This window comes from Tursiops truncatus, chromosome 9 (assembly GCF_011762595.2).
Source record: "Tursiops truncatus isolate mTurTru1 chromosome 9, mTurTru1.mat.Y, whole genome shotgun sequence".
Lineage (NCBI taxonomy): Eukaryota > Metazoa > Chordata > Mammalia > Artiodactyla > Delphinidae > Tursiops > Tursiops truncatus.
Genome location: NC_047042.1, coordinates 88,022,148 through 88,046,170, shown reverse-complemented (window position 1 = coordinate 88,046,170; position 24,023 = coordinate 88,022,148). Strand labels below are relative to the sequence as shown.

Sequence of the window (24,023 nt, the reverse complement as noted above, 5' to 3'; positions counted from 1 at the left end):
CTGCTTCTAAGGTGTCTGGTTCATCCGGTCTCTGGGCAATCTGTAAGTAATAAAGCAGAGAGCCATACAGGTGTGTCCTCACTCGCTGGAATCCGCCACCTAGGAAAATATGGTAGCGTAAAAACCTTTTTTCAAATTAAGTTAAAACAAATACAGAAGTTGTAAGTTATAGAAAATTTAGATGAAAAAACCTGTCTTCAAAATGAAGTCTAACAGTTTCTTCAATATGATATGAAGTGAAGAATCTCCAATAGAAGCGAACCCCACCACTGCATTCTCTGCAGGCGGAGGTGAGGTGAAAGAGTTATCAAGCACAAAAGCATAATGAGCCTCTCCGGGTCCCAAGACTACTGGTTGCTTCTGTTCTGTGCGAACGGCTTGGCTTAGGTGAGCGGTCAGGGTGAACACAGCACCTGCTACCACTGGCATTAACTCCTGTGCTGCTTCATCATCCAGTATCTTAAAGCAGAAAGACAAATCAGAGTGAGTACCCTGCTTTCAGCTACAGTCATTAACATGTCTTATACATTTAGCTTTTCAATTACCATAAGAGTATAAGAATGGAATTGTATTGTTCAAAGACAGTAGAAGCTAATACACAAAAAGAAATTTAAATAGAATGCAGGGTAACATGTTCTTAACAAGAAGGGAGCCCTATCAGAATTCCCTAGAGGTTTTTCATGGAAATTAACATAATGCCCTCACCACTAGAGTCTCCCATTCAGTAGGTCTAGGGTAAGATGTGTCATGTAGATTTTTAAAAAGCTTCCTAGAAAATTCTGATACACACTCTGGTTGAGAACCATTACTGTACAGAGTTAATACCTTTCTCAAGAAAAGTCTTAACACTGGCATTGCACAACTCTGTTTACTCCAAATGGGAAAAAAGGAGTGGCAAACTATATGTTTAAATGATATAAATATTCGTTTGGCAGTATAAAGTAACTTATGAAGCATGTCACCTTATCATGCACATCTTGTAAAATATCACGAATAATCAGCTGTCGATCCTCTGCCTGAATGAGGTCCTGAGGGCAAGCTGTCAGTATAATTTCTACCAGCTGCCTCCATGACTCCAGAGCATGCCGTTTTGCATGAAGACACTGCAACAATTTGTTTCTTCCTACCACGTACTGAAGTATAGTGCTGATTTCCTAAAGCCGCAGAAATTGAATTGCAAGGTTAACACACAGGCAAATAACGTCTTTTAACCAACAGGTTCCTATTTTTAACACTGTCAGCTAATCCGAAAACATTTATAGAATACTCTGGAAACCTTCCACATGCTTGCAAGTCAGCAGATAACTTTTCACATTATACTGGTAGCCAGAGCTATGAAAAATAATAAATAAGGCTGTGTGTGTGTGTGCACGCACGTGCGCATGTGTAAGGCAGAGGGCAGAGGTGATATGCGTGGAAATGAGTTTTTAACCCCATCTTCTTTTTTCTTGCAACTGTCTAGTTATACTTACTCTGGAACACTAGAGTTCCCTAAAACCCAAGTTCAATGGCATGTTTCCTTGATGTGTCTTTTATTTCTTTGCCTCTTGCTTTGACCTCACCAACTGTGTTTCCATGAATGTGGTTCTTCCCACCTGCTCTCTGACCCGTATCTCCCCATTTGTGGTGACAAATGACTCCTTCCTCGCTGATAGGGAGCAAGTGAACTCTATTACACAATATGAAAAGGTTACAAAATCCTCAACTAACTTAGCAGAAAAGATGTTATTTCTTCTGGCATCCAGACACTAACTTCAGTTCAGCTTTTAACAGTCACAAAGTCAAAAGTGAAAGATACAATTAAAATTTAACTTCTAAGTAGTTTACTAATAATGAACTAGAAGTCAATTCACTGTTTTGTCTTCTAACTGGCAATTTAAGTAGTTAAGCAGTTAAAAGGGTAAAACTAACATATATTCAACAGGGCTTACCTCCATTAGTAGAGGTCTCTGTCCTATGGCTGCCATACCCTGAAGGGCATTTACTTCGGCTACAAGAACTCTATGAAGAAGCTATATAATTGAGAAATGAGAGAAAAATAAGACCATTTCAGACACTGGTAGAACAATAACCTAGCAATTACTCTAAACTGCCCTAGACGGAAAAGTTTCAGATACCTTTATATATAATCTAATAGTGGCACTGTCCAAGTTTCTGTCAAAAACAGTATATCCCTCACATGCCAGAGAGTGATACCAAAGAGCGTCTATGGCAGGAAAGTTAGTGGAACTGCACGGGATAGCTTCTTTCTACTAGTGAGGTGATTACCATTTACCTGGTAGAGAGTTAAATGGGTAAAACCACTCCATTGTGATAGCTGGGTAGCATGAATACTAAGAGGTAGGTGATAGGGAACCTTTTATAGAGGCAAAATTAGTGTGGCCTATTCAGTTTTCTTTCCTGACTTTGAAAAGTGAAAACCAGTCCAATAAACCAATATCTCTATTAGAAAATAAAAAGTTATTTTTTCCTTAACGACTCAAAGTCTGAACCACTTGATACTGTACATGCTCTAAAGCAACGCTCACCTTGACATTGCAGACTGTCTGTCCCCGTAAATTCTTGTGTTCACAGTTAGCAATAACTTGTTCAATCTGGGCCCGATCAAAGAAATCCAATTGCAAAGGCTCGGGGATCTCCTGACTGAAGTCAATGGAGTCGAGAATACTGAGAATTTTTCGACGTACTAGAAATAATAAAAAGTAGTTCTATTTCACTTGGGACACTGAAGAGAAGAGCTAACCACCGTACTCAGCTCACCCTCTAAGGCAGCACTATGTTCAGAAAGGACATCAGTCTGGAAATTGAAGACTGTGTTGAAATCTAAATTGGATTTTATTTCTAATACATTCATTCGCAAAAATATTGTTTTCCCATACTATCATCTTAGTTATAAAAAAAATTTTTTTTGATGAGAAACAATCCCTTATATAGCTTTTCTACATCAGTTCAGAATTTGCAGATACAGGCATTAATTACCTCTTGAGATTTTATGCAATTTAATATATACGTATCTACAAATTTATTACAAATTCAAAGGGCTTTACCTTTTGTAGTAGTATCAAAGTGCAGGAACCCAGAGACAGACCTATTTTCATCTTCTATTCCTCCTTCCCCATCTGTTGAAGCATCAGTAATAAAAATCAGAAAAAGAACAACACACTCATAAAATTTATTTGGAAATAACAAACACAAGGTATTTTATTTCTAAGTCACTGTTTCTAGGTCAAAGAGCCCCTTGCAAACGGATAATTAAAATGCAAAGATGATGAGGACTTATCAACAACATTCATCTAATTCTTTCCGTCTCTATGGGATCCACTTCACAATTGTACAGAGCATAATCAGAACTCCAAGAGAGGCAGGACCCAACCATGCCAGTGAGATGATTAGAAAAGCTTATGCTTAATTTGCATGTAAAATACGTATTAGAATATCTTGGGTCATGCTGGCTCAGTGTGACAAACTCCACTGTGTATCTGTGTCTATGAATACAGCAAAATGTGAATGCTCCAAACAACAATAAAATTGCAATTATGGGTGATTTTGTGTTTTAAGGAAAAGAATTCTAAAGGCAGAAAGAACTTGTTTGGCCTACAATCACATACTAACCATAAGATTCAGATTTGTGCTTGCATTCACACAGACCAGTCAGCAGCATAACAATACAAATGCCAACACATGTTCACCTGAGTATGGTTTCACTGGCATGTCATCCAGTAGGAGGTGAAGGAGCCTCTGGGTGTGTGACCGTTGGCGATTCAGAGAAGTCACCCTTAGTTCTATCGAGGCAGTCTTCATCAGCCATGACATTTGGTTCAGCATAGATATTTCATATTCTGGAATTGAAATATGAATGTTTAGTTTCCCAGTATAATAACACAAGATCAGAACAGACCTAAAATCCATAACTCACCAGATATTTTCCCATGTAACATAGTCAATATTTTATGAAAATTGGCACCATAATAATTTATCGCTCTAGAAGATTAAAAAAGAAAATAAACAGATGCCAAGGGAGAAAAAATAAACTAGTATATGTGTATGAAAGTTGAGCAAAAGCAACTGAAGAACAAAAGAGAATCAAGTTTCTGTCAACAGAATAATTTCACACAGACGTAGAGGATTCTGAGTCTACCATACCAGATGCAGGCCATCAAGTGTGTGGTGGCGGGAGACGGCGCAGCAGGTAAAGCTTGCCTCCTCATCAGTTACACGACCAATGCCTTTCCTGGAGAGTATACCCCACTGTCTTTGACAACTATTCTGCCAATGTTATGGCGGATGGAAAACTGGTGAATCTGGGCTTGTGGGATACAGGTGGACAAGATGACTATGACCTATTACGTCCCCTATCCTATCCGCAAACGGATTCTTAATTTGCTTTTCTCTTGTGAGTCCTGAAAATGTTCATGCAAAGTGGTACCCTGAAGTGTGACACCACTGTCCCAACACTCCTATCATCCTGGTGGGGACGAAACTTGGATCTGAGGGATGAGAAAGACACGATTGAGAAACTGAAGGAGAAGAAGCTGACACCCATCACCTACCCATAGGCCCTGGCCATGGCCAAGGAGATCGGTGGCATCAAATGCCGCTCGGCGCTCACGCAGCGAGGCCTCAAGACAGTTTTTGATGAAGCTATTTGGGCAGTTCTCCGCCCACCTCCCGTCAAGCAGAGAAAGAGAAAATGCCTGCTGTTGTGAATGTCTGGGCCCCTCCTGCCTGTCCCGTCTTCCCAGGACACTTTGTACGCTTTGCTCAAACAGTGGAGACTTTGCACTCAATGCCAAGTTTTTGTTACAGATTAGTTTTTCCATAAAACCATTCTGAACCAATCAGTAATTTCCAGGTTTTGTTTGTTTAAAGTACTTTCACATTCTATTAAAGTTTAGCCCTAAAATGACAAGCTTCCTTAAAGCCTTATTTTTCAAAGCCCCTGTTCTTGCTCAGATTAAGAGTTGCCAAAATACCTTGTGAACTAAGTTGCACTGCTGGGCTAAGAACACTAACCACTAAACTGTTTAAAGACTTTTGTTTGGAAGAGACTGTAGCTTCTGAGGCAGGAGATGCAGACGCTCGCTAATGAGTTTCAGACGTGAAGAGCAGTACAGCCTCCTTCCTGAAATGCTGTCATTTAATGCATCCTGATTTACCAGCCCGTGTTCACTACCTAACATGTACTTTACATCATAATGAATGAATGTAACAGCTCAGCTCTTTGGATCAATCTTTTTGATTTCATAGTGAGATTTTTTTTTAACAAATTAGTGTATTAGCTTTTGTGAGATTTTGAACAGAGCTCTTACTGCCGTGCTCCCTCCGATGAAGCATTCTGCTCTGGCCGTGGGTGCACTGGGTGGAACACTTGTGATCAGATGAAGACAGTATTTTAACAAAATATGGAAATTTCCACTACATTGTATACGTAATAATTAAACTATGAAAAGTGTCACAGGTAAAAGTTTTAAAAGGTTAATTTCTGTCAAATGCAGTAGATGATGAAGAAAGGTCAGTATTATCAGTAAGTGTTTTCTTAAGCTTTTCCTTTTCTTTAAACCTGCCTATCCCTCCTGAAATTGGGCATTTAATGCATCTTTGATCTGGTCATTCTCATAGTTGCAAACTTAGTATAAGTGCTTTTCTTATAGAACCCCCCCCTTTTTTTTTACAAATTTATTTATTTTATTTATTTATTTTTGGCTGCATTGGGTCTTCATTGCTGCTCGCAGTCTTTCTATAGTTGCAGCGAGCGGGAACTACTCTTTGTTGCGGTGCGTGGGCTTCTCCCGTTGTGGAGCACGGGCTCTAGGCACGCGGGCCCAGCAGTTGTGGCTTGTGGGCTCTAGAGTGCAGGCTCAGTAGTCATGGCGCACAGGCTTAGTTGTTCTGTGGCATGTGGGATCTTCCCAGACCAGGGCTTGAACCCGTGTCCCCTGTATTGGCAGGTGGACTCTTAACCACCGCGCCACCAGGGAAGCCCCTAGAACCCCTTATTAACGAGCAATATGCCTCCTTGTATTATAAAATCTTTCTGAATATGAATTAGAAAAAATTTTTTGTAGATTAGTAAAAGTGCATTCCTGTTTTCATGTTACTTTATTCAAAGCCAATAAGTGCTTTCCTTGGTCTTCTAGTAACTAGGTATAAAAATCATGCACTGCAGCTTTACAGTTTTTAAAATACTTTAGATATTCTTAAACTGTAAACCTTGCCAGATCACCGACACTGCACCTGGACTAATAACACTGATCTCCCACCGCTTGCCTCACTGAGTGCACACACACTTCCTGTCTTTGCCCGAACGATGTTCCTTGGGGTCTGTGAGGCTATGTAAACCCTGTGCTCGTGCTAACGAAGTTCTGCACAACTTACCCACTGGCAAGAATATGAGCTTGGACCTTTCAACCACTAGAACAAAATCGTTTAAGCTGACAGTTGCAGAATGGTGGAGTGTTTTTACATTGATCTTTTGCTAATGCAATTAGCAGTATGTTTTGCATGTATGACTTAATAAATCCTTGAATCATGAAAATAAAAAAGAAAACTCAAGTAATTCGCAAATATTTAACTTGTTAAAAAAACACTATCATAAAATTTGATTCTTATTTCAGAAACAAATACATTTTTAAAAACTAAAATAAATCTAAATTGCATAATTTTATGATGTCTTGAGATTATGAAGGACATTTGGTCTAATATATAATTAGGACTGGGAATCCCTTATACAATATAAGTTTTTGAATCCAATATTATTTCAATATGCCTGGCTTTGAAGTCCTAAATTATGACAGTTTTATAAATATAAAATTCACCAAACACTACTACTACTGCTAGTAATAATGATTACAAGCAAAGCTAGATCAATTTTTAAAAAGTAGAAAGCATAACAGGCAAGATATTAACTGTTTTTTTCTAATTAGGTATTAAAAAGGGTTTCTTAAAAACCTTATAAACAAAATCTTAGGGCTAAAAATAAAATACACTTATTATGAAAATGAAGTGAAAATTTTCTACCACTAGGTAATTCCCAACAGTCTCTCACACCATACTCTAAAAAGTAAATAGAAGCTGATAACTACTAGTAATGGAAATTTATTATGAAATTTGTGAGCCTAGATTTCCTAAAACATAAAGATAATACAAAATAAACTTTAAAAAAACTCAATAAAACCACTACTGTCTGGATATAATATGAACTCAGAAAACTTATAACTTGATCAAAAAGAAAATTATATAAAATAGAATCCTATAAAACATAGGTAGCCTGGGATAACTGTGTTGATCAGGCCAATAATCTAAAGTTATAGTTTCCATCGTAATTAGTTTTCTATTTTTCATTTCAAGACCTGAATTCGTTTCAATATATACACAAGAAACAAAAGTAAAACAGATTTTTATGAAACAATTTCACTCAAAATATCTAAATTTCCAGAATCTTCTTATATATTTTCTTATCCCTTCAACACAATTTAAAATTTTTATTTGTTAGTAAAAGGATCAAATTCCATCCTTAACAGGCTATTTTAAAATAATTTTATGCTGGCAGTTAAAACATCAGGTTTCTCAAGAACAAATTACAAAAGCAACCCAAAGGAACACAGAAGCAAAGTAATAAAATGAGAACAGAATTCCACAAATTCTAAAACCGCTACCCCCAACTGTTATGAAATTAAAAATCACTCAACACATACTTTACAGATTTGTTTTAATAATAAGGGAAAATAATGTCCTACCTTTGTTAGAAAATGGTAAATGTTGCAACTGAGAAAATAAGAAGTCCTGGCTGGTTCTCAAGTATCTCATAGTAGGACCAGATGTATCAGAGCATGCACATAACTGATATATCACCTAAAGAATTACAGTAAAATAAGAAAACTGCCAAATCAGCTTTTTTATATTATACATTTTAAGAAAAAAGGCAAACTTAAATCTACTAAGTGGAAACTAAGACCCATTAGCAACTAAAGCAAAATGGATAACACATGTACAAATAAAATAAAAGCTCAGAGTTACAAGCAGTTCTTGGCACACTAACTCAAAATATACTGGAATACAATTGGAGAATGCTGACAACAGTATTATGGGACTAATCTTGAAATCACCCTAAATGTATTAATATTGAGTTGGCCAAAAAGTTTGTTCGGGTTTTTCTGTAAGATGTTATGAAAAACCCAAACAACATTTTTGGCCAACTCCAATATATATACATGTAGTTAATTAACAGTTTTAGTATTTTAACTATTATTAGTAGCAAATTACTCAGAAGTAACTTCTAAAAACCAAAGTTATGTATTAATCAGTTGATAAAAACTTTGGGATCAGAGAATCCCTTGCAGGCATCTAACTCTATGTATTCCCAAAGAGCAATGGTTCAGTATTCACCAGTTCAGTGTTCGCTGTGACTATACAACTAGTAACGACAACGGACTGTAAATTCAATTTGTGTCTAGAAATACAGTCTTAAGAAAAATATAAAATAACAAAAGGTAACTAAAGATGTTGAGTAAAGCAAAGTAAAAAGACTAGAAACAACCTAATGTAATTTATACTGTAGCAGCATAGAAAGTTTACGGGGGGGTGGGGGGGACACAAAACTGTATGTCTACTGAACATACCTAAATAAATAACATGTATACCCAAGGAAAAGATAAGAAGGGAACACAAGGTAAAGCTTAAGTACTTGCAGATGTATGCTTGTCTTTCAAACAGCTTTGATATTGTTTTTGACACTCTATAAATACTGAACTTCTCAAAACAAAACCAAGTTATTCATATTAGATGGTAAGTTAAGAAGATTCAAGAACAGATGCTCAAATATGCTCAGATATGGGAGAGGTAATACTATTAGAGGGAGAAGGACACAACAGTGAGTTCCAAAAGCATGAAGAGCCACTTTGCAAGGGTTTGTGTGATACATTTCCTAGTTCCCAAGACCGGGTAGGAAAAATTTCCATCGTTAAAGTGAAGAGAGCAAAGGCACAAGATTCAGTGTCAACGCTTCAACCAGAAGACCTCATACTGCTGGATGATGAAAGTATCAATAAGGCCCAAATTATTTCCCTTCCATATGATCAAATTTATTTATTTTGATCAAATTTATTTTTAAACTAACAAGCTCTTCTTAGAGGTTTAATTTTTTCCTGAAGCATAGTGAAGTATAAACCTAGAGGTTGGAACTTCCCTGGTGGCGCCACAGTTAAGAATCTGCCTGCCAAAGCTGGGGACACAGGTTCGTCCCCTGGTCCAGAAGATCCCACATGCCGCAAAGCAACTAAGCCTGTGCGCCACAACTGCTGATCCTGCGCTCTAGAGCCCACGAGCCACAGCTACTGAAGCCCGCGCGCCTAGAGCCTGTGCTCCGCAACAAGAGAAGCCACCGCAATGAGAAGCCTGTGCACCGCAAGAAAGAGTAGCTCCTGCTCGCCGCAACTAGAGAAAGCCTGCGCACAGCAACGAAGACCCAACACAGCCTAAATAAATAAATAAACAAGCAAACAAACAAACAAATAAATAAACCTAGAGGTAAAGGAAGCCTCTTTCATTAAAAATGGAGCAGTGCTTCTTGTTAAAATGCAGATTCTGACTCAGCAGGTCTGGAGTGGGGCCTGAGATTCTGCGCTAACAAGCTTCCAAGAGGTGATGCTGATGATGCTGGTCCACATTTTGAGTAGCAAAGTCATAGAGCACGTGTAATAAACTGGCAGACTGCTGGTTTAGACATGTTTTGTTTGGCCAGTACAGTGTTTCGATAAGCAGAGGATCTGGCAAACCAGGGCCTGCATCCCAACAGGGTAAAAATGAGCAGGGGCTGAGTAGCAGGGCATGTGCTCTCCAGTCTGCCAGATTCTCCTCTCCCTCCCCTCCCCATCTAGTTGTCTTAAATCTGGTTTCATTCACTTACTTCACCTGCCTAACTCCTTTAGCCCAGATGATTAACCTTATCAATTGCTTCTACCTAAATATGTCAAAATCTGTAACACTGTGCTAAAATATACATCAAGTTTGTTCCCAAATTAAGGGATTCACAGGAAGACCTAGCTGTAGTACTCAGAGGTGAAGGGCTGTTTGGATAGCTAGAGGATAGAGGAAAACAGTAAAGAATTACAAAAAGAAAAACAGGAAAATAACAAAGAAAAATCTCCATGTTACTAGAAGTTAATGACGCATTTCTTATCATGAAAATGAGAATCAGGGTGTCACTTAAATTGAGAAATTAGTCGTATCTTATAAAGCCTAGTTCTTAAAATACTTATAAAATGAATAAAACAAGAAATGAACAAAAGAATAAAACACAAGTAAGACAACAGTTCTCATTACAGTTTAAACTTACATTAATTTCACTGTCTACCACCTTACATATAGCTATAGGGCAGCATAATTTACATGGTTCTTAAAAAGTACTTTCACTTACATTCTTGCATTCTCATGTAAGTCTCACAACAGCCCATTTCACAGATTTAAAAACTCAGAGAAGTTTCATGGTATGCCCAAGGTGACGTAGCTAGTTAAGGGGCAGAGATAGGAACCAGAGGTCTTCTGACTCAAATCTACTACTCTCATCACCAAAAAGAAACAACTTGAAACACAGCATCCTTGAAAAGTTCCCACATTATCTGGTCTAAATGCATCCAACTTCCCTTATTTTTCAAGTGATCAACATATAGGATCATGTAGATCTACAGGATTTTTATCCATAAATGAAAGACTGGTCAAACCGCTAAATGAAACTCATTTCAATTCAGTCATACTGTTATTCTTTCATATCTGCGATGGAATCAAGCATCTAATTAAGCTTCTTCTCCTAGGTGCTACAAAGTGCAGCCCTCTGTATACCTGGTAACACAGCTCAGCGAGTTGAGGAGATTCTCTCACTGCCACCGGGCCTGTTCTCCCTTCAGTTCCCTTCTCCAAGATGTTTAAGATGGCATGAAGGCAGGTCCGAGGGCAACCTAACACTCCTGCATAAAACCAAAAGGAAATTCAGCTTCTCTTTTCAAATTTCTGCATTAAAAACCTTAATATCGTTATAAAACTTAAATTCCATATACATATACCCTACCATAAACATCCTTTCAAATATTGACACAGAAAATGTATTAAATACTAACTTTTCAAGGCTTAGTTTGTCCACACTTGATTTAAGTCCTAAAGATTGGCCCATCACATTACCTTTCATACATTATTTATTTCTTTCAATGAATTATCCCATGAGCCTGGAATTCAATAAATGACCATTTAGCAACATAAATATGAAAAGAAATAAATGCCTATGTGTCTTATGGCTATACCTGGGTCTTGTAGGTTTGTGGTACTGACAGGTTTCTTCAATTCAAAGCCCAATAGGTAGAGAGCAAGATTTGGTGGATTGCGTTCCAGAGAGGTGATGAGAAGATTCAAGATGTGGATTCTTGTTTCATGACGGATTCCAGCTAATTTCTTTTCAAGTTCTGATCCTTAATGTGGAAATCACAAAACAATGAAAAGTTAACATATAACAAATGGAAAAATATAAAACTTGTATTCCAAACCTCCATGTTTTCTTTAGTTTTAGTTTACTTGATTAGCCATTACATTAAGTTCAGATTTAAGAGGTTTCCCAAAAGCCTTATATACTTTTATGCTAGCAAATTCTCAAATTTCTCTTACATCACCACTAGACATCCAACAGTTTTCTTTACAGTAAGATTTACATAAAATAAAAAATATACATGTTAATCTAAGACATACCCTCTTCTAGACGTACAAATTCTTCTGTATCTTCACTATCCAAACACTCCACAAATCCAGCCATCAGCTTCTGACTTACACTCTGAAGTCATATAAAGATTTTAAAGTGACTAAATATTAGAGAAACTAGATAAATATGATATATATTTATAAACATTTTTCTATAAAGAAAAAAGGCAAATCTGCTCCAAGGAAAGTATTTAGGTTTTAGTTACATTTTTAATTAATATAAAACTGAGTTCCTTAACTGAGTGCCATTTAGCTTGCTATAGAAATAAAGAAACAAAAACTTTTAAAGTTTATTGGTTTTAAAACTTGCTTCACTAATTTTCTTTCCCAAAGAATCAAACTAGTTTTTTAAAAAAATAACATTAAATTGCTATTTCATAACTTCTTCATTATATACTCAACGCTATCAGATCTTAACTAAAATATAAAATAAAATTCTCACCTTCTCTCTTTAGAAATGTACACATACACCAGTTTTATATTTCTGGGCTGAGAGACTAGATACTACTTTACCTCCTTTAAGAACTCTAGCAGGATGCTATGGGGACCTCCCTGGTGGTTCAGTGGTGAAAAATCCGTCTTCCAATGCAGGGGACACGGGTTTGTTCCCTGGTCAGGGAACTAAGATCCCACATGCCGCAGGGAAACTAAGCCCACGCGCCTCAACTAGAGAGCCTGCATGCCGCAGACTACACAGCTCACACGCTCTGGAGCCCGTGCACCACAACTAGAGAGAGAAAACCTGCACGCCACAACTAGAGAGAAGCCCGCGTGCCGAAACGAAGAGCCCGTGCGACACAACTAAGACCCAATGCAGCCAAAAAAAAAATAAAAATAAACAGATACACTTAAAAAAATAAATAAATAAAAAACAAGAACTCTAGCAGGATGCTAAAATTGGTAATAACAATTCATACTCAAATGAATGCCAGCAAACTGAAAATCTTCATTCAACATCCCCTAATTAATTATGTGGTTTCATGAACTTCATCCAAAAACCAGATTAGACATCTATATTTTACTATAAATAATGGTTCTCAACTTGGGCAGTACTGCCACTCCAGAAGGCACTTAGAAATATGTGGGGGCATTCTGAGTCATCACAACTAGAGATTACTACTGACAGACAGTGGCAGGGAACCAGGGATGCTAAGAGTCCTGCAATTTGAGGGACAGTTACACATAAAATGAAGATCTGTCCCACCCAGAATGCCAGAAGAGTCCCTGTTTCAAAACACGGAAAGACAATAATATTCTTCAACTAGCAAAAGCAGTGATTACCAGCATAAAATACAAAAGGCCAAATGTCTATAAAGAGAAAGAAAAACAGCAGATTCCCCAATTATAGCTATTCAGTGAATAGAAAGAGAACTATTATAAATTGGACTAAAAGAGGAAAACATCTAAAAACGTTCTCCAGTGTATCAAATGAAGTGACACAAATGTGGGTCACCAAAAAGCCATGGAAGTAGACAACTCACAACAGTGAAATCAGAATAGCAGAGGCTCACTCACCACTGAGGAAGGGTGAAACAAAGGATGCAAAAAACAAACAGAAGTTGCACTTACAAACCTAATAATCACTTTAATGTGCCTGGAGTAGCAAGAGTCTCATTAGGCCATACAGTCATATACCATAATACAGAGTATAATCACATACTATAGTGTATATAGTATCACTGGGAATGGTATTATCGTCAAACACAAATCACAGCCCAGCACATGGGTAGGCTTTCATCCATCATATACAGATATATTTACTCTCAGAATTTTTCCACATACAAGAATAAGATGTACTCAGGAAACACCAAAAAATAACAACAACAAAATCAGTTACCTGGTCATGTGTGAAATCTCCAACCAATTTTATCTGAATATTGGAATTGCAAGAGATACAGCAGAGGATCTTGGCACTTTCAAAAGCCAATTCTGGATTAGTATTGCCATGATATAGGTATCTTTAAAACAAGAGAACATTTGAGGAACTATGTGATGAAATTTTTGCTTCTTACTATTCTCGATACAGAACATTTAGGATCAGGGCTTCCCCTACTCATACAGCACTTCTGGGTAAATTAGACAAAGGTTTTCCCTTCTAACTAGATGTAACCTGTTACAGGTTGAATCATGTTTTCCCAAAATTCATATGTTGATAGTCAAACCCAGAATGACCTTATCTGGAAATAGAGTCTTTGAAGATATAATTAACCAAGCTAAGATGAGGTCATCAAGGAGAATCCTAATCCAATGACTGATAACCTTATAAAAACGGGAAATGTGGACACAGACACACACACAGGGAGAATGCCACGTAAAGGTGAAGGCAGAGATTGGGAGATGCTTCCACAAGTCATGGAACACCAAGCACTGCCAGCAAACCACCAGAAGTTCAGATTATACAATGAAAAGTTTGCTCCCCAGTCCTATCCTCCAAACATCCAATTTCCCAAGAGGAGACAAACAATATTAAGATTATGCCATTTTGTACTTAGAAATTTTTAGGACATAGAGTAAGTTAGAAAGGGACTTCCCTGGTGACGCAGTGGTTAAGACTCAGTGCTCCCAATGCAGGGGCTCTGGGTTCGATCCCTGGTCAAGGAACTAGATCCCACATGCATGCTGCAACTAAGACTTCACATGCCACAACTAAGGAGCCCATGAGCTGCAACTAAGAAGCATGCCTGCTGCAACTAAGACCCAGTGAACCAAATAAATAAAATAATTTTTTTTAAATGTACTTAAAAAAAAAGAGTAAGTTAAAAAGAAGAGAAAGATTATAAGGTTCAGAGTAATTAAAATCAGAGAAGCAAAAGAAGATAATAATAAAATGAGACAAAAAAAAATTTTAAGCGATGCATTAGGGATCTGACCAGATTTGGAAATCAAAGCTAGAATGCCATCTCATTCATTTCATCATTTCTCTACCTACAAATGCAACTTACCTGGCAATGTTCACCACATTATCAGCCTTCTTAGTTCTGGGATTGATTCCCTGCAATAGCTGTTCTAAAGGACAGACTATTAGAGCCAGCTGACTCTCTCTTAGAAGATCCATAAAGAGGTTTTCCTTTTGCAGAGTAAGATTGAGAAGTGCAAGGCAATGTTGCACTGCTTTCTCCAGGTGTTTCTTCCCTATAGAGCAAAATCAAAATTAGAAAGTTCTACATGAATCTTAGAAACTCATAATCAATTCTTAGGAAAACAAGATAAAGGACAAGTTCCAGATTCAAAAAGACCTCAAGTTTTCAAACCTTCAGCAGTAACTTTACAAGACTCCTCACCCAGACAAGTCATGGTAACTTTTGTGACTCAGATTACTTTAATGCAATGGCTTCTCAGTAATTTTTCCTGTATCCTTTCCCTGATTATTTAGAGCAATGGTTCTCGGATGGGAGTGAGCTTGGCCCCAGAGGACATATAGCAATATCTGGAGACACTTTAGGTTGTCACAACAAGGGATGTGCTGCAGGCATCTAGTGGGTAGAGGACAACAGGACAGCCTCTACATTAAAGAATTATTCTACCAAAGGTGCCAATGGTGTTGAGGCCAAGAAACTGATTTAAAATAATACATAACCATTGTGGAAAATCTGGAAAATAAAGAAGCAGAAAATATAAACAAGAGTCACCTATAATCCCACCATTCAAATTGAAAATACATGTGCTCTGGAGCCAAACTGCCTAAGTTCAAATCACAGCCCTGACCCTGAAGAAAGATGTAAAACCTCTTTATGCATCAATTTCCTTATTCATTACATGGAAATAATATCATCTACCACATAGGGCTTTTGTACAGGTTAAATGTATTAATACATGTAACGTGCTTTTAAAATTGCCAAATGCAGGGCTTCCCTGGTGGCGCAGTGGTTGAGAGCCCGCCTGCTGATGCAGGGGACGCGGGTTCGTGCCGAGGTCCGGGAAGATCCCACATGCCGCGGAGCAGCTGGGCCCGTGAGCCATGGCCGCTGAGCCTGCACGTCTGGAGCCTGTGCTCCGCAACGGGAGAGGCCACAACAGTGAGAGGCCCGCGTCCGGCAAAAAAAAAAATAATTGCCAAATGCATAGTAAGCGCTCAGTAAATGATAATAACTACTAGTAATAGTAAATGAAATTTATTGAACACTATGTACCACACCCAATAGCAAGGGCTTTTACAAATACTGTGAAGAAAACAAAACAAAGATTAAAATTTAATTAATTAAATTAAAAAATTTAAAGTTAGACATGTTAAAGATGTTAAAGTGATAAGAGATAATTATGATTACCTACCAAAGATCCTGCAATAAGACAGTTATAATGAGAGTCTCTGTACTTTAGTCTGCTTTCACTTTTAATATACTTTCATTGTATGACTCACTAAAACAACACTGTAGATACAGAGAGAAAATCTTACAGTGGAAAGGAAGTTCAGAGGTCATCTACTTCAAACCTTCAGTTTACAAAAGACAAAACCAGCAAAACTGTTTTCAATATATGAAGACATTCAGGCACATACCAGGGAAAGGAGCATAGGTATCAAGCTGCTTAACGCCTTCCTCCAGTAAACTAAGAGCAAGCTCCAACATTGGTGACTCATTCAGAAGATGATACATCAGACTAAATCCTGGTGGCTTATAGGCTATAATTTCTTCTCCTAAATAGAACATAACATAGTGCAAAAGATGGTGAATTAGTATTTTTGTCACACCCTTGATTTCTATGAAATATGTGAGATTTGTAAATTAAATGGTATCTAAACAGATGAAGGCAAGTTTCAATTTAGAGACAGTGACACCAACTATATACAGAGGTAATTTCCAAAAGAGCTGATCTGCACAAAGCAGTTAGTTCACATGTTATATGTTAACTCACTAAAGAATCTGTAAGGCAATGTTCTTACTCCTCCATTCAGTGAAGTTTTACTTTATTTTATCTTGCTCAGAACAATCAAAATGACTTAAACAATGCACCAAAAAACATAAAATTATAAGTTAACTTATAACCAGAAACAATTTATAGCTTATGTATAATAATTTATAAATTATAAATAGGTTTATAAATAGCTGACACCTTGTTTGAAAGTGACAGAATTAAATTACCTTGTAGTTCCACAAACTGGTCTACAAAATCTTCAAGTTGAGGTTCATAATCTCCGAGCAATTTATAAAACACCGCCAAAACAACCTCAGCGACTTCCCACTATAGAAAAACATAAATATTTCAATAACAGTAACAGTTCAAGGTGATAACCTTGCTAAGTTTTTCATTCCTCCTACTTTTCTCTAGAAAATGAGTGAAGTCCCCTTTCTACTTTATTTATGCTAAGCAATATAGAAATCCCGGTTCATTTTGCTTTGTTTTGCTAAAGAACAATGGATTGGTTAATTTTTCAAGGTAAAACATTTGTAAAAGCATTAGTCTAAAAGAAACATTTCTATAGCAGATATTTGGGCTTTGTTAATAAATCTAAAGCACTCAGTACCTAGCCATAGTCAATTTATAATTAAGCAACACCAGATTTGAACACCTCTCCAAAGTGTCAAATATTTCAGTTTCTCTAAGAATCTCAGCTGGACAGGATCGGAGAAATCATCTCATTTAATCAACACTTATTTTGCAGGTGAAGCAAGTGAAGCTCAGAGCAGTGAATGATATCCCCAAGACCATAAAGCTTGGAAGCAAACGTGCTGGAGGTCCAGCCCTGCACTTCTAATTCCCAGACCAGTGTTCATGGCTCTAGCCAAAGTTAAGAATCAAAAAAAAAAAAAAAAAAAAGTTAAGAATCACTGGTAGGCTTCCCCCAAATGACCTCATTATCACCTCTTTGTTTAAAATGTTTTTAAAAGCTAAGTAACAACAAGGAAAAATATTTATGCCAAAGGGAAAATATATATAACTGTACAGACAATAAAATTAAACTGTTTAAAAAATCCACTGCATAGAATTTTAATGAGGCTGAGTTTGGTAACTGTACATGGTGGTTTTTTAAATATTACTTTAGTCATTATTTCCACTGCACATTGTTTTATCACGGCTGATTTTGAGAATTGGGATAATCATTTTTAAATTATTTTTAAAAAATTATTTACTTTTCTCTATTTTCCAAATTTTTCAAAATAATTTGTTTAAATGAAAAATACTTATCACCACATAATAATGGATTTTAGGATTAATAAATATACACACTGCCTCTAACACTCTGTTTATAGTTATTTATCTCAATCCAAAGCACTGTTTTTGAGAAGCTAGTGTTCTAAAATACAAAGATGTAAGTTAAACCTTAAGAAGACTTCCTAGTGAAATAAATTCACAAAATTGAGGGAAAATTTCTTAGGGTAATATGTGGGGAAATAAATGGTAGCTGGGAAGAGCAGCAGTGCTAGAAATATAGAAATGCATGGGTGAAAAATAATAAACACGGAAACAAAGTTGCTGACTAAAGCTCTAAACCCTTAGGTCATAATGACCTTTGTAAGAAAAGGCAAATAAGATATTTAAAAGAAATGCCAAAAAGTATCACAACATTTTGTTGAAGAGATTGCAATTATCAGCATCCATTATCCATCGGAAATGACTTCTATTAATGAGGCATGGCTGCTGTTATAGTTTTCATCCAATAAGGAAACATATGTTAATAAGGTAATTCTAGGGCTTCAATAAAATGTATGCCCCTCTCAGTGTTTATTTCTACCACATGAGAAGCAAAACTTCTAAGGCAACTGACAAAAAATAAACTTGTTATTTGGGACTAAATATTAGAAACAAACTATGTCCAATGATACGGCAATGAAAAATAAACTATGCTAGATACAAGTAATGATTATGCAGTCATTAAAAAGACTGTTTTCAAAGAATCTTTAAGAGCATGAAAAAAATCCTCATAATACTATGTTTGTGGCCAAAAAGGGATACAAGCTAATGCAGCTCATTATCTCAGTTTAAGTAGATATGCATAAGAAAAAGAATAATAGTTAACCTTCCCTCGGCAACAGGATTATGGGTGATATAATTTCTTCATATATTTTTCTATATTTTCCTAATTTCCAAAATTAGCATGAACTATATTATTTTATAGTCAATAATACAACAAATAAACCCAACAGGTTCGAAAACAGCAAACTATAAAAATAAAGCAGAAATGTCCCTACAAGATATATCCAAGGGTAGTCTGTGAACCAATAAACAGTATTATAGACTAAAGTGAATTACATCAGAACCTGGAAGGGTTTCTTACATAGCTTAGTGGTTATGAGCTTGGATCTGGAATCAGAGTCCTAGGTTCAAATCCTGGTCCTGAACCTTAACCAAGTTCCTTAACTTTGCTAAGCCTCCATCTGTAAAATGGGAATATTAATAGTACCTGCCTCACAGTAATATTAGAATTACATAAGCTGATATATACATTTAGCTCAGTTGTGAGTGTACTGCAACCAGAGCAAATATGTACATAAATGTCAGTGCTCCCTCAGCCGCTATCCACGGCAAACATACCTAATGAATCACAATATGCCTTTCCACTAAACCAGACTCCACGACCCAGAAGTGCTACTAATCATTAGAAATTAGTGCGCAAGTTTAAACTTATTTCAATCCCTAACCAAAATCATCCCAATAAAGAATAGTGTGTTTCCAACTGCCAAAGGTGTAACACTTTTGGTTCAATTTTGGTCAAAATTTGTTCAATTAAGGATCTAAATGACTATGACTTCATATTAATTAAATTACTGATCACTAAAAAGTCACTGCTTTGGTTTTAATGCCTTAATTTATTTTTTAATGCATATAAACCAATCAGACCATGGATATGTCAGTATAAGACTATGAATTTTACTAATTTTCAAAAGCTAAAATGAGCTTATAGCATCTTGTACCTCTAATAAAAGAAAAAGCAGCAATAAATGAGTAAGGAGACAAAAGTTTTTCTCTGAACATAACCTTTTCAGCTGCTCTCCGGTAAGCTCTTGTACGGAATCGGAGAAACACAGAATCTCTAAGGAACTGCAAATAAGGGTCAAAGCCGGGAGGCCGCAGTCCAGCGCCCAAATTAGAAGGAAAGGAGCTCTCCACCAGGGTACTAATTAGCTGGCAAAACGCACGAGTTAATGGGTATTCTTCACATCGGGATTCTATCTCATTTAGTTCCACCTTCCAAAGAAAAATAAAGGAAATTTGGTAACATAAAACCATCAGCTATAAAGTGCAAAGCATTTTTCAGACATTAACTCATTAATATCGGTATAATATCACACCCAAAGACCCACACAGATATTATCCTTTTTTATTTAGAGATAAAGACACAAAAGTTAAAAATGGAAACCTTAAATGTTTCTTTAAAAAAGAGGAAGGGAGCGTACAGAGAAGAAAAGAAACTAGAACAAGTAAATTCTCACTTTAGGGTTGACCCAAGTAGCCTAATTAAACTGAGTTCAAACCAAACTTTCAGTTTGGATGGCTGCCATCTAACATGCCTTTCCAACTCTGAAACCAAAAGTATTTTTATTTCTTTCATAAAAAGTTTCATCTCCATTTCAACACAAAAAACCCTCAAATGAAAATACATTAAAGTTGAAAATTACAGAACCCTAATAGGGTAAGAATATTTTTTCTTAGTCTTTTTATCATGTGAATGTATGAATATAGCATTTAAACTAAAAGGAAAGCTTTACCTCAATACCAATAGCTTGCCTCTGGCTTGGAACTCTTACGGTTTGCAGTACCTTAAAATAATAAGAATTAGATGTCAGGAGCACTCATTTATCAATGAAAAGAAGCAGCTTTGCAATAATAGTCATATACAACACCCACCACATTCTACATCTTACAATGTCGTTCAGAAATGACAACCGAGAAGTCTCTGATGAACTTTCATTAGCAATTGTGTCCAGGTTCAGGGAGAACTTCCAATTACCTGGGCTTCAGAAAACTGGTAATTTCTAAGTGCACACAAGATGTGTTTTCAGCAACTTTCCTCTCAGATATTCCAGGAATGAACCTTAAAAGGATTTATGAGAGGAAACCTCACCCAAACACACTTCATCTTAGGTATAAAGAAGCACTCAGGACAATAAGTACTGACACACTCATGAATGAAAAAATGAAGTATCAACACTAAACTAAAAGTGGCCAAGCCTCCAGCACACACCAACTCCCTTAATTTTTGTTTTTATAAAGTATCATTAACATCTTCAGGACACGTATGTCACAAAACAACTAGAATACTGCTTCAAAACAGTAGTTTTACCAATGTGTCAGAATCATAGGCTCCCTTATGTGGTATTATTTCTAAGACAAACATATATTCCTCCTAACCATTTTACTAGAAAAATCTCTATAGGACACATTCTTATTTTCCTTTTTTTACTTTACCACATATAGAATAACTCTATCTTGACATAAAAATTCTAACAGGGCTTATAACTGAAGAAATAAGAGTTGATAGAGACACTTCACTCGTCTGCTGTAAGACAGAAAGGGCACAGAAGGAAGCAGCAAAACAAATAGGCATCTCCCACATTTAATGAGTACAGATGACTTCGGAAGGCTTCTATCAGCCTAGTGTCAAAGACAGAGTTGAGGAATTTATTAATCTTACAAACACTGAAAAAACAAAGAGAAGAACCAGTCTCCAGTAACCCAGTGAAGCTGTCAGCTGATCCAAGAGAAAAACCCAAGCCTGTTAGTTTCTGACGCTATGCTTAGTACCAAAATCATAACTTTCTATCTGTGAAGTTCGTGGTATACTATACGTTTCAATTGGATGCACTTGCTTGTACAATATTATCAAATCTCACTTTCAAACTGTAATAATGTAAATAAGAGAGCTCATAATACTACCTGAGTATATTCCAACGACTGCCAGAGAGAAGCAGCAATTTCAGGAGATTTTCCAAACGCTGCAAGTGTCTTCAGTAGTTCGGCCTTTAATACAGGAGGGATACTGCACTGCAGGAGTCCCAGAATCACCACCACGGGGGTCCACTGAGGATGTTCACAGAGTGCCAAACGAGCATTTTCACTCTGAGTATTGAATTGAAAAGAACAAGAGAGACTTTCCATTTTCAAAAGCTAAGAAAAATGACCAGTAATCATCTAAATTGCTAACACTTACACTGAGTATTCATAGGCTTAATACATACTAAAACAAAGATAAGCCTACGGCAAATGCTTGAGCTCTACCAGTAGATCAAATCAGATCACTAGCTCAGTCAGTGTAAAAAATGGAGAAAAGATAGCCTTTGTAGAATTACTTTGACAGCTCTAAGAATGGAAAATAATACATGCAAACAAAGAAAGTCTTCCAGGGTCACATAAATCTTACATAGGCATTTAACATCTTTTCTGGAACAATGTTAGATATGAATGAATAAAATACCTTGTCCTTTACTGAGAAAAAAATGGAAATACACACACACACGCATGCACACACACACACACACACACACGGTATCAAGTATCACTCCATTTTAATTCAACAAGAAATAATTACAAACTTTATGTTTCGACCTTTAATACTATTTAGCATTACTGGGAAAACCAGTAAGTTAGAAGACACTCTTCCTATCCTTTGGAGAGAATGTCAGAGTAAGGAACTTAGCTTTGCTCTAGTGAACAAAAGAAACAACTAGAAGAGCAAATGGGACCTAATTAAACTTAAAAGCTTTTGCACAGTAAAGGAAACCCTAGACAAAACGAAGACTACCTACTGAATGGGAGAAAATATTTGTAAATGATATGACCAATAAGGGGTTAATATCCAAAATATATAAATAGCTCACACAACTCAACATCACAAAAACAAACAACACGACTAAAAATGGGCAGAAGTCCTGAAAAGACACTTCTCCAAAAATGACATGCAGATGGCCAACAGGCACATGAAAAGACGCTCAACGTCACTAATCATCAGGGAAATGCAAATCAAAACCAGTGAGATACCACCTCACTCCTGTCAGAATGACTATCATTAAAAAAAAGAACACAAAGGCGAGAATATGGAGAAAAGGATAAACTCTCCTACACTGTTGGTGGGAATGTAAATTGTACAGCCACTGTGGAAAACAGTATGGAGGGTTCTCAAAAAACTAAAAACAGAACTACCATATGACCCCACAATTCTACCCCTAGGTATACACTCGGAAAAAACAAAAACACTAATTTGAAAAGATACAAGCACCCCAATGTTCATAGCAGCATTACTTACAATTGCCAAGATACGGAAGCAACCTAACTGTCCATCAAAAGATAAATGGATTAAGAAGATATGATATATATATATATGTATATATGAGAGAGAAAAAATATTCAGTAAATTTTCTAATTAAAAATACTCTTTATGTGTATATATATATGTATATACACAAGAACCTATATATCCACACCTATGCTAGGAAACCTTCTAGAAGGATGTGTATCCAACAGCTCATTCTTTTTTTTTTTTTTTTTTTTTTGCGGTACGCGGGCCTCTCACTGTTGTGGCCTCTCCCCTTGCAGAGCACGGGCTCCGGACACGCAGGCTCAGCGGCCATGGCTCACGGGTCCAGCCGCTCTGCGGCATGTGGGATCTTCCCAGGCCGGGGCACGAACCCACGTTCCCTGCATCGGCAGGCGGACTCTCAACCACTGCGCCACCACGGAAGCCCCAACAGCTCATTCTTATTTGCCCTTCTGATTATTTTCTTTCAGGCTTAGGCTATTATTTTCATACACATTTATGGCAGTAAGCAGGGGCTACCAGAACTACACCCTCTAAAGGTGAAGAAACAAAGAACTTAAGAACAGAATAGCATAAAATACTAACCACAAAAAAAAAAAAAAAAGAACAGAATGCCAAATATATATGCTAAATTTATCACTCATAAACTTCAAGCATTATAAGGAAACTTGGGGGCTCCTTACAATGCCACTGTGTTAGAATACAAAGTTACATTCTCACATGCGGTGGGTGGGTTACCTACCCAAGTAATGATGGTAGATGTGAGCTGTAAAAAAGCAATCAACCCGTCCTGCTCCTTCTGGGTGATGCCACGTGAAGGAAGGTGACGGTACTGGACACTATCTGCACTTGGAAGATCCTTCCGGAGGTGTTCGTGGTAAAGCATCAAGGAGTGAAAGAAATGTTCCCAGGAAACAGGACTGCCGCCTGCCCCCTGAATATTTTCAACTGTAAAGAGACACAGCATAGAATTTCCTTTCAAAATTGTCTAAGCATTTGCTTGGAAATGGAGGAAGAAAATAAATTTAAAACAATAAACTTTGTTTGCCTTTGTCCTAGATAAGCTGTGTGTTGAAAATGGGTTAGAAACCCT

The 24,023-nt window shown here is 36.9% G+C and overlaps 1 protein-coding gene and 1 pseudogene across 5 annotated transcripts in view; one reads left to right on the top strand and one right to left on the bottom strand.

Annotated features, from left to right (window-relative positions):
- The window catches only part of NUP205 (nucleoporin 205), an 81,510-nt gene that overhangs the window by 33,156 nt on the left and 24,331 nt on the right, over nucleotides 1-24,023 (bottom strand). For 4 of the 5 annotated variants that reach the window (XR_012334085.1, XR_002179650.3, XM_019951177.3 and 1 more), the window contains exons 12-30: nucleotides 23,673-23,878; nucleotides 21,553-21,735; nucleotides 20,385-20,435; nucleotides 19,654-19,863; nucleotides 16,818-16,917; nucleotides 16,235-16,372; nucleotides 14,682-14,871; nucleotides 13,577-13,697; nucleotides 11,731-11,812; nucleotides 11,292-11,456; nucleotides 10,837-10,961; nucleotides 7,737-7,851; nucleotides 3,690-3,839; nucleotides 3,048-3,119; nucleotides 2,529-2,686; nucleotides 1,932-2,012; nucleotides 963-1,154; nucleotides 192-459; nucleotides 1-99 (exon numbers count right to left, since the gene is read on the bottom strand). Coding sequence is in view for 3 of the 5 variants with exons in the window: in XM_019951177.3 (XP_019806736.1) it covers nucleotides 1-99; nucleotides 192-459; nucleotides 963-1,154; nucleotides 1,932-2,012; nucleotides 2,529-2,686; nucleotides 3,048-3,119; nucleotides 3,690-3,839; nucleotides 7,737-7,851; nucleotides 10,837-10,961; nucleotides 11,292-11,456; nucleotides 11,731-11,812; nucleotides 13,577-13,697; nucleotides 14,682-14,871; nucleotides 16,235-16,372; nucleotides 16,818-16,917; nucleotides 19,654-19,863; nucleotides 20,385-20,435; nucleotides 21,553-21,735; nucleotides 23,673-23,878 (2,706 nt within the window). In the remaining 2 variants the exon portion in view is untranslated. The remainder of the gene's footprint in view (nucleotides 100-191; nucleotides 460-962; nucleotides 1,155-1,931; nucleotides 2,013-2,528; nucleotides 2,687-3,047; nucleotides 3,120-3,689; nucleotides 3,840-7,736; nucleotides 7,852-10,836; nucleotides 10,962-11,291; nucleotides 11,457-11,730; nucleotides 11,813-13,576; nucleotides 13,698-14,681; nucleotides 14,872-16,234; nucleotides 16,373-16,817; nucleotides 16,918-19,653; nucleotides 19,864-20,384; nucleotides 20,436-21,552; nucleotides 21,736-23,672; nucleotides 23,879-24,023) is intronic. The other variant, XM_073809965.1, reaches the window with a different exon arrangement.
- LOC109552766 (ras-related C3 botulinum toxin substrate 1 pseudogene) lies at nucleotides 4,147-4,787 on the top strand (annotated as a pseudogene).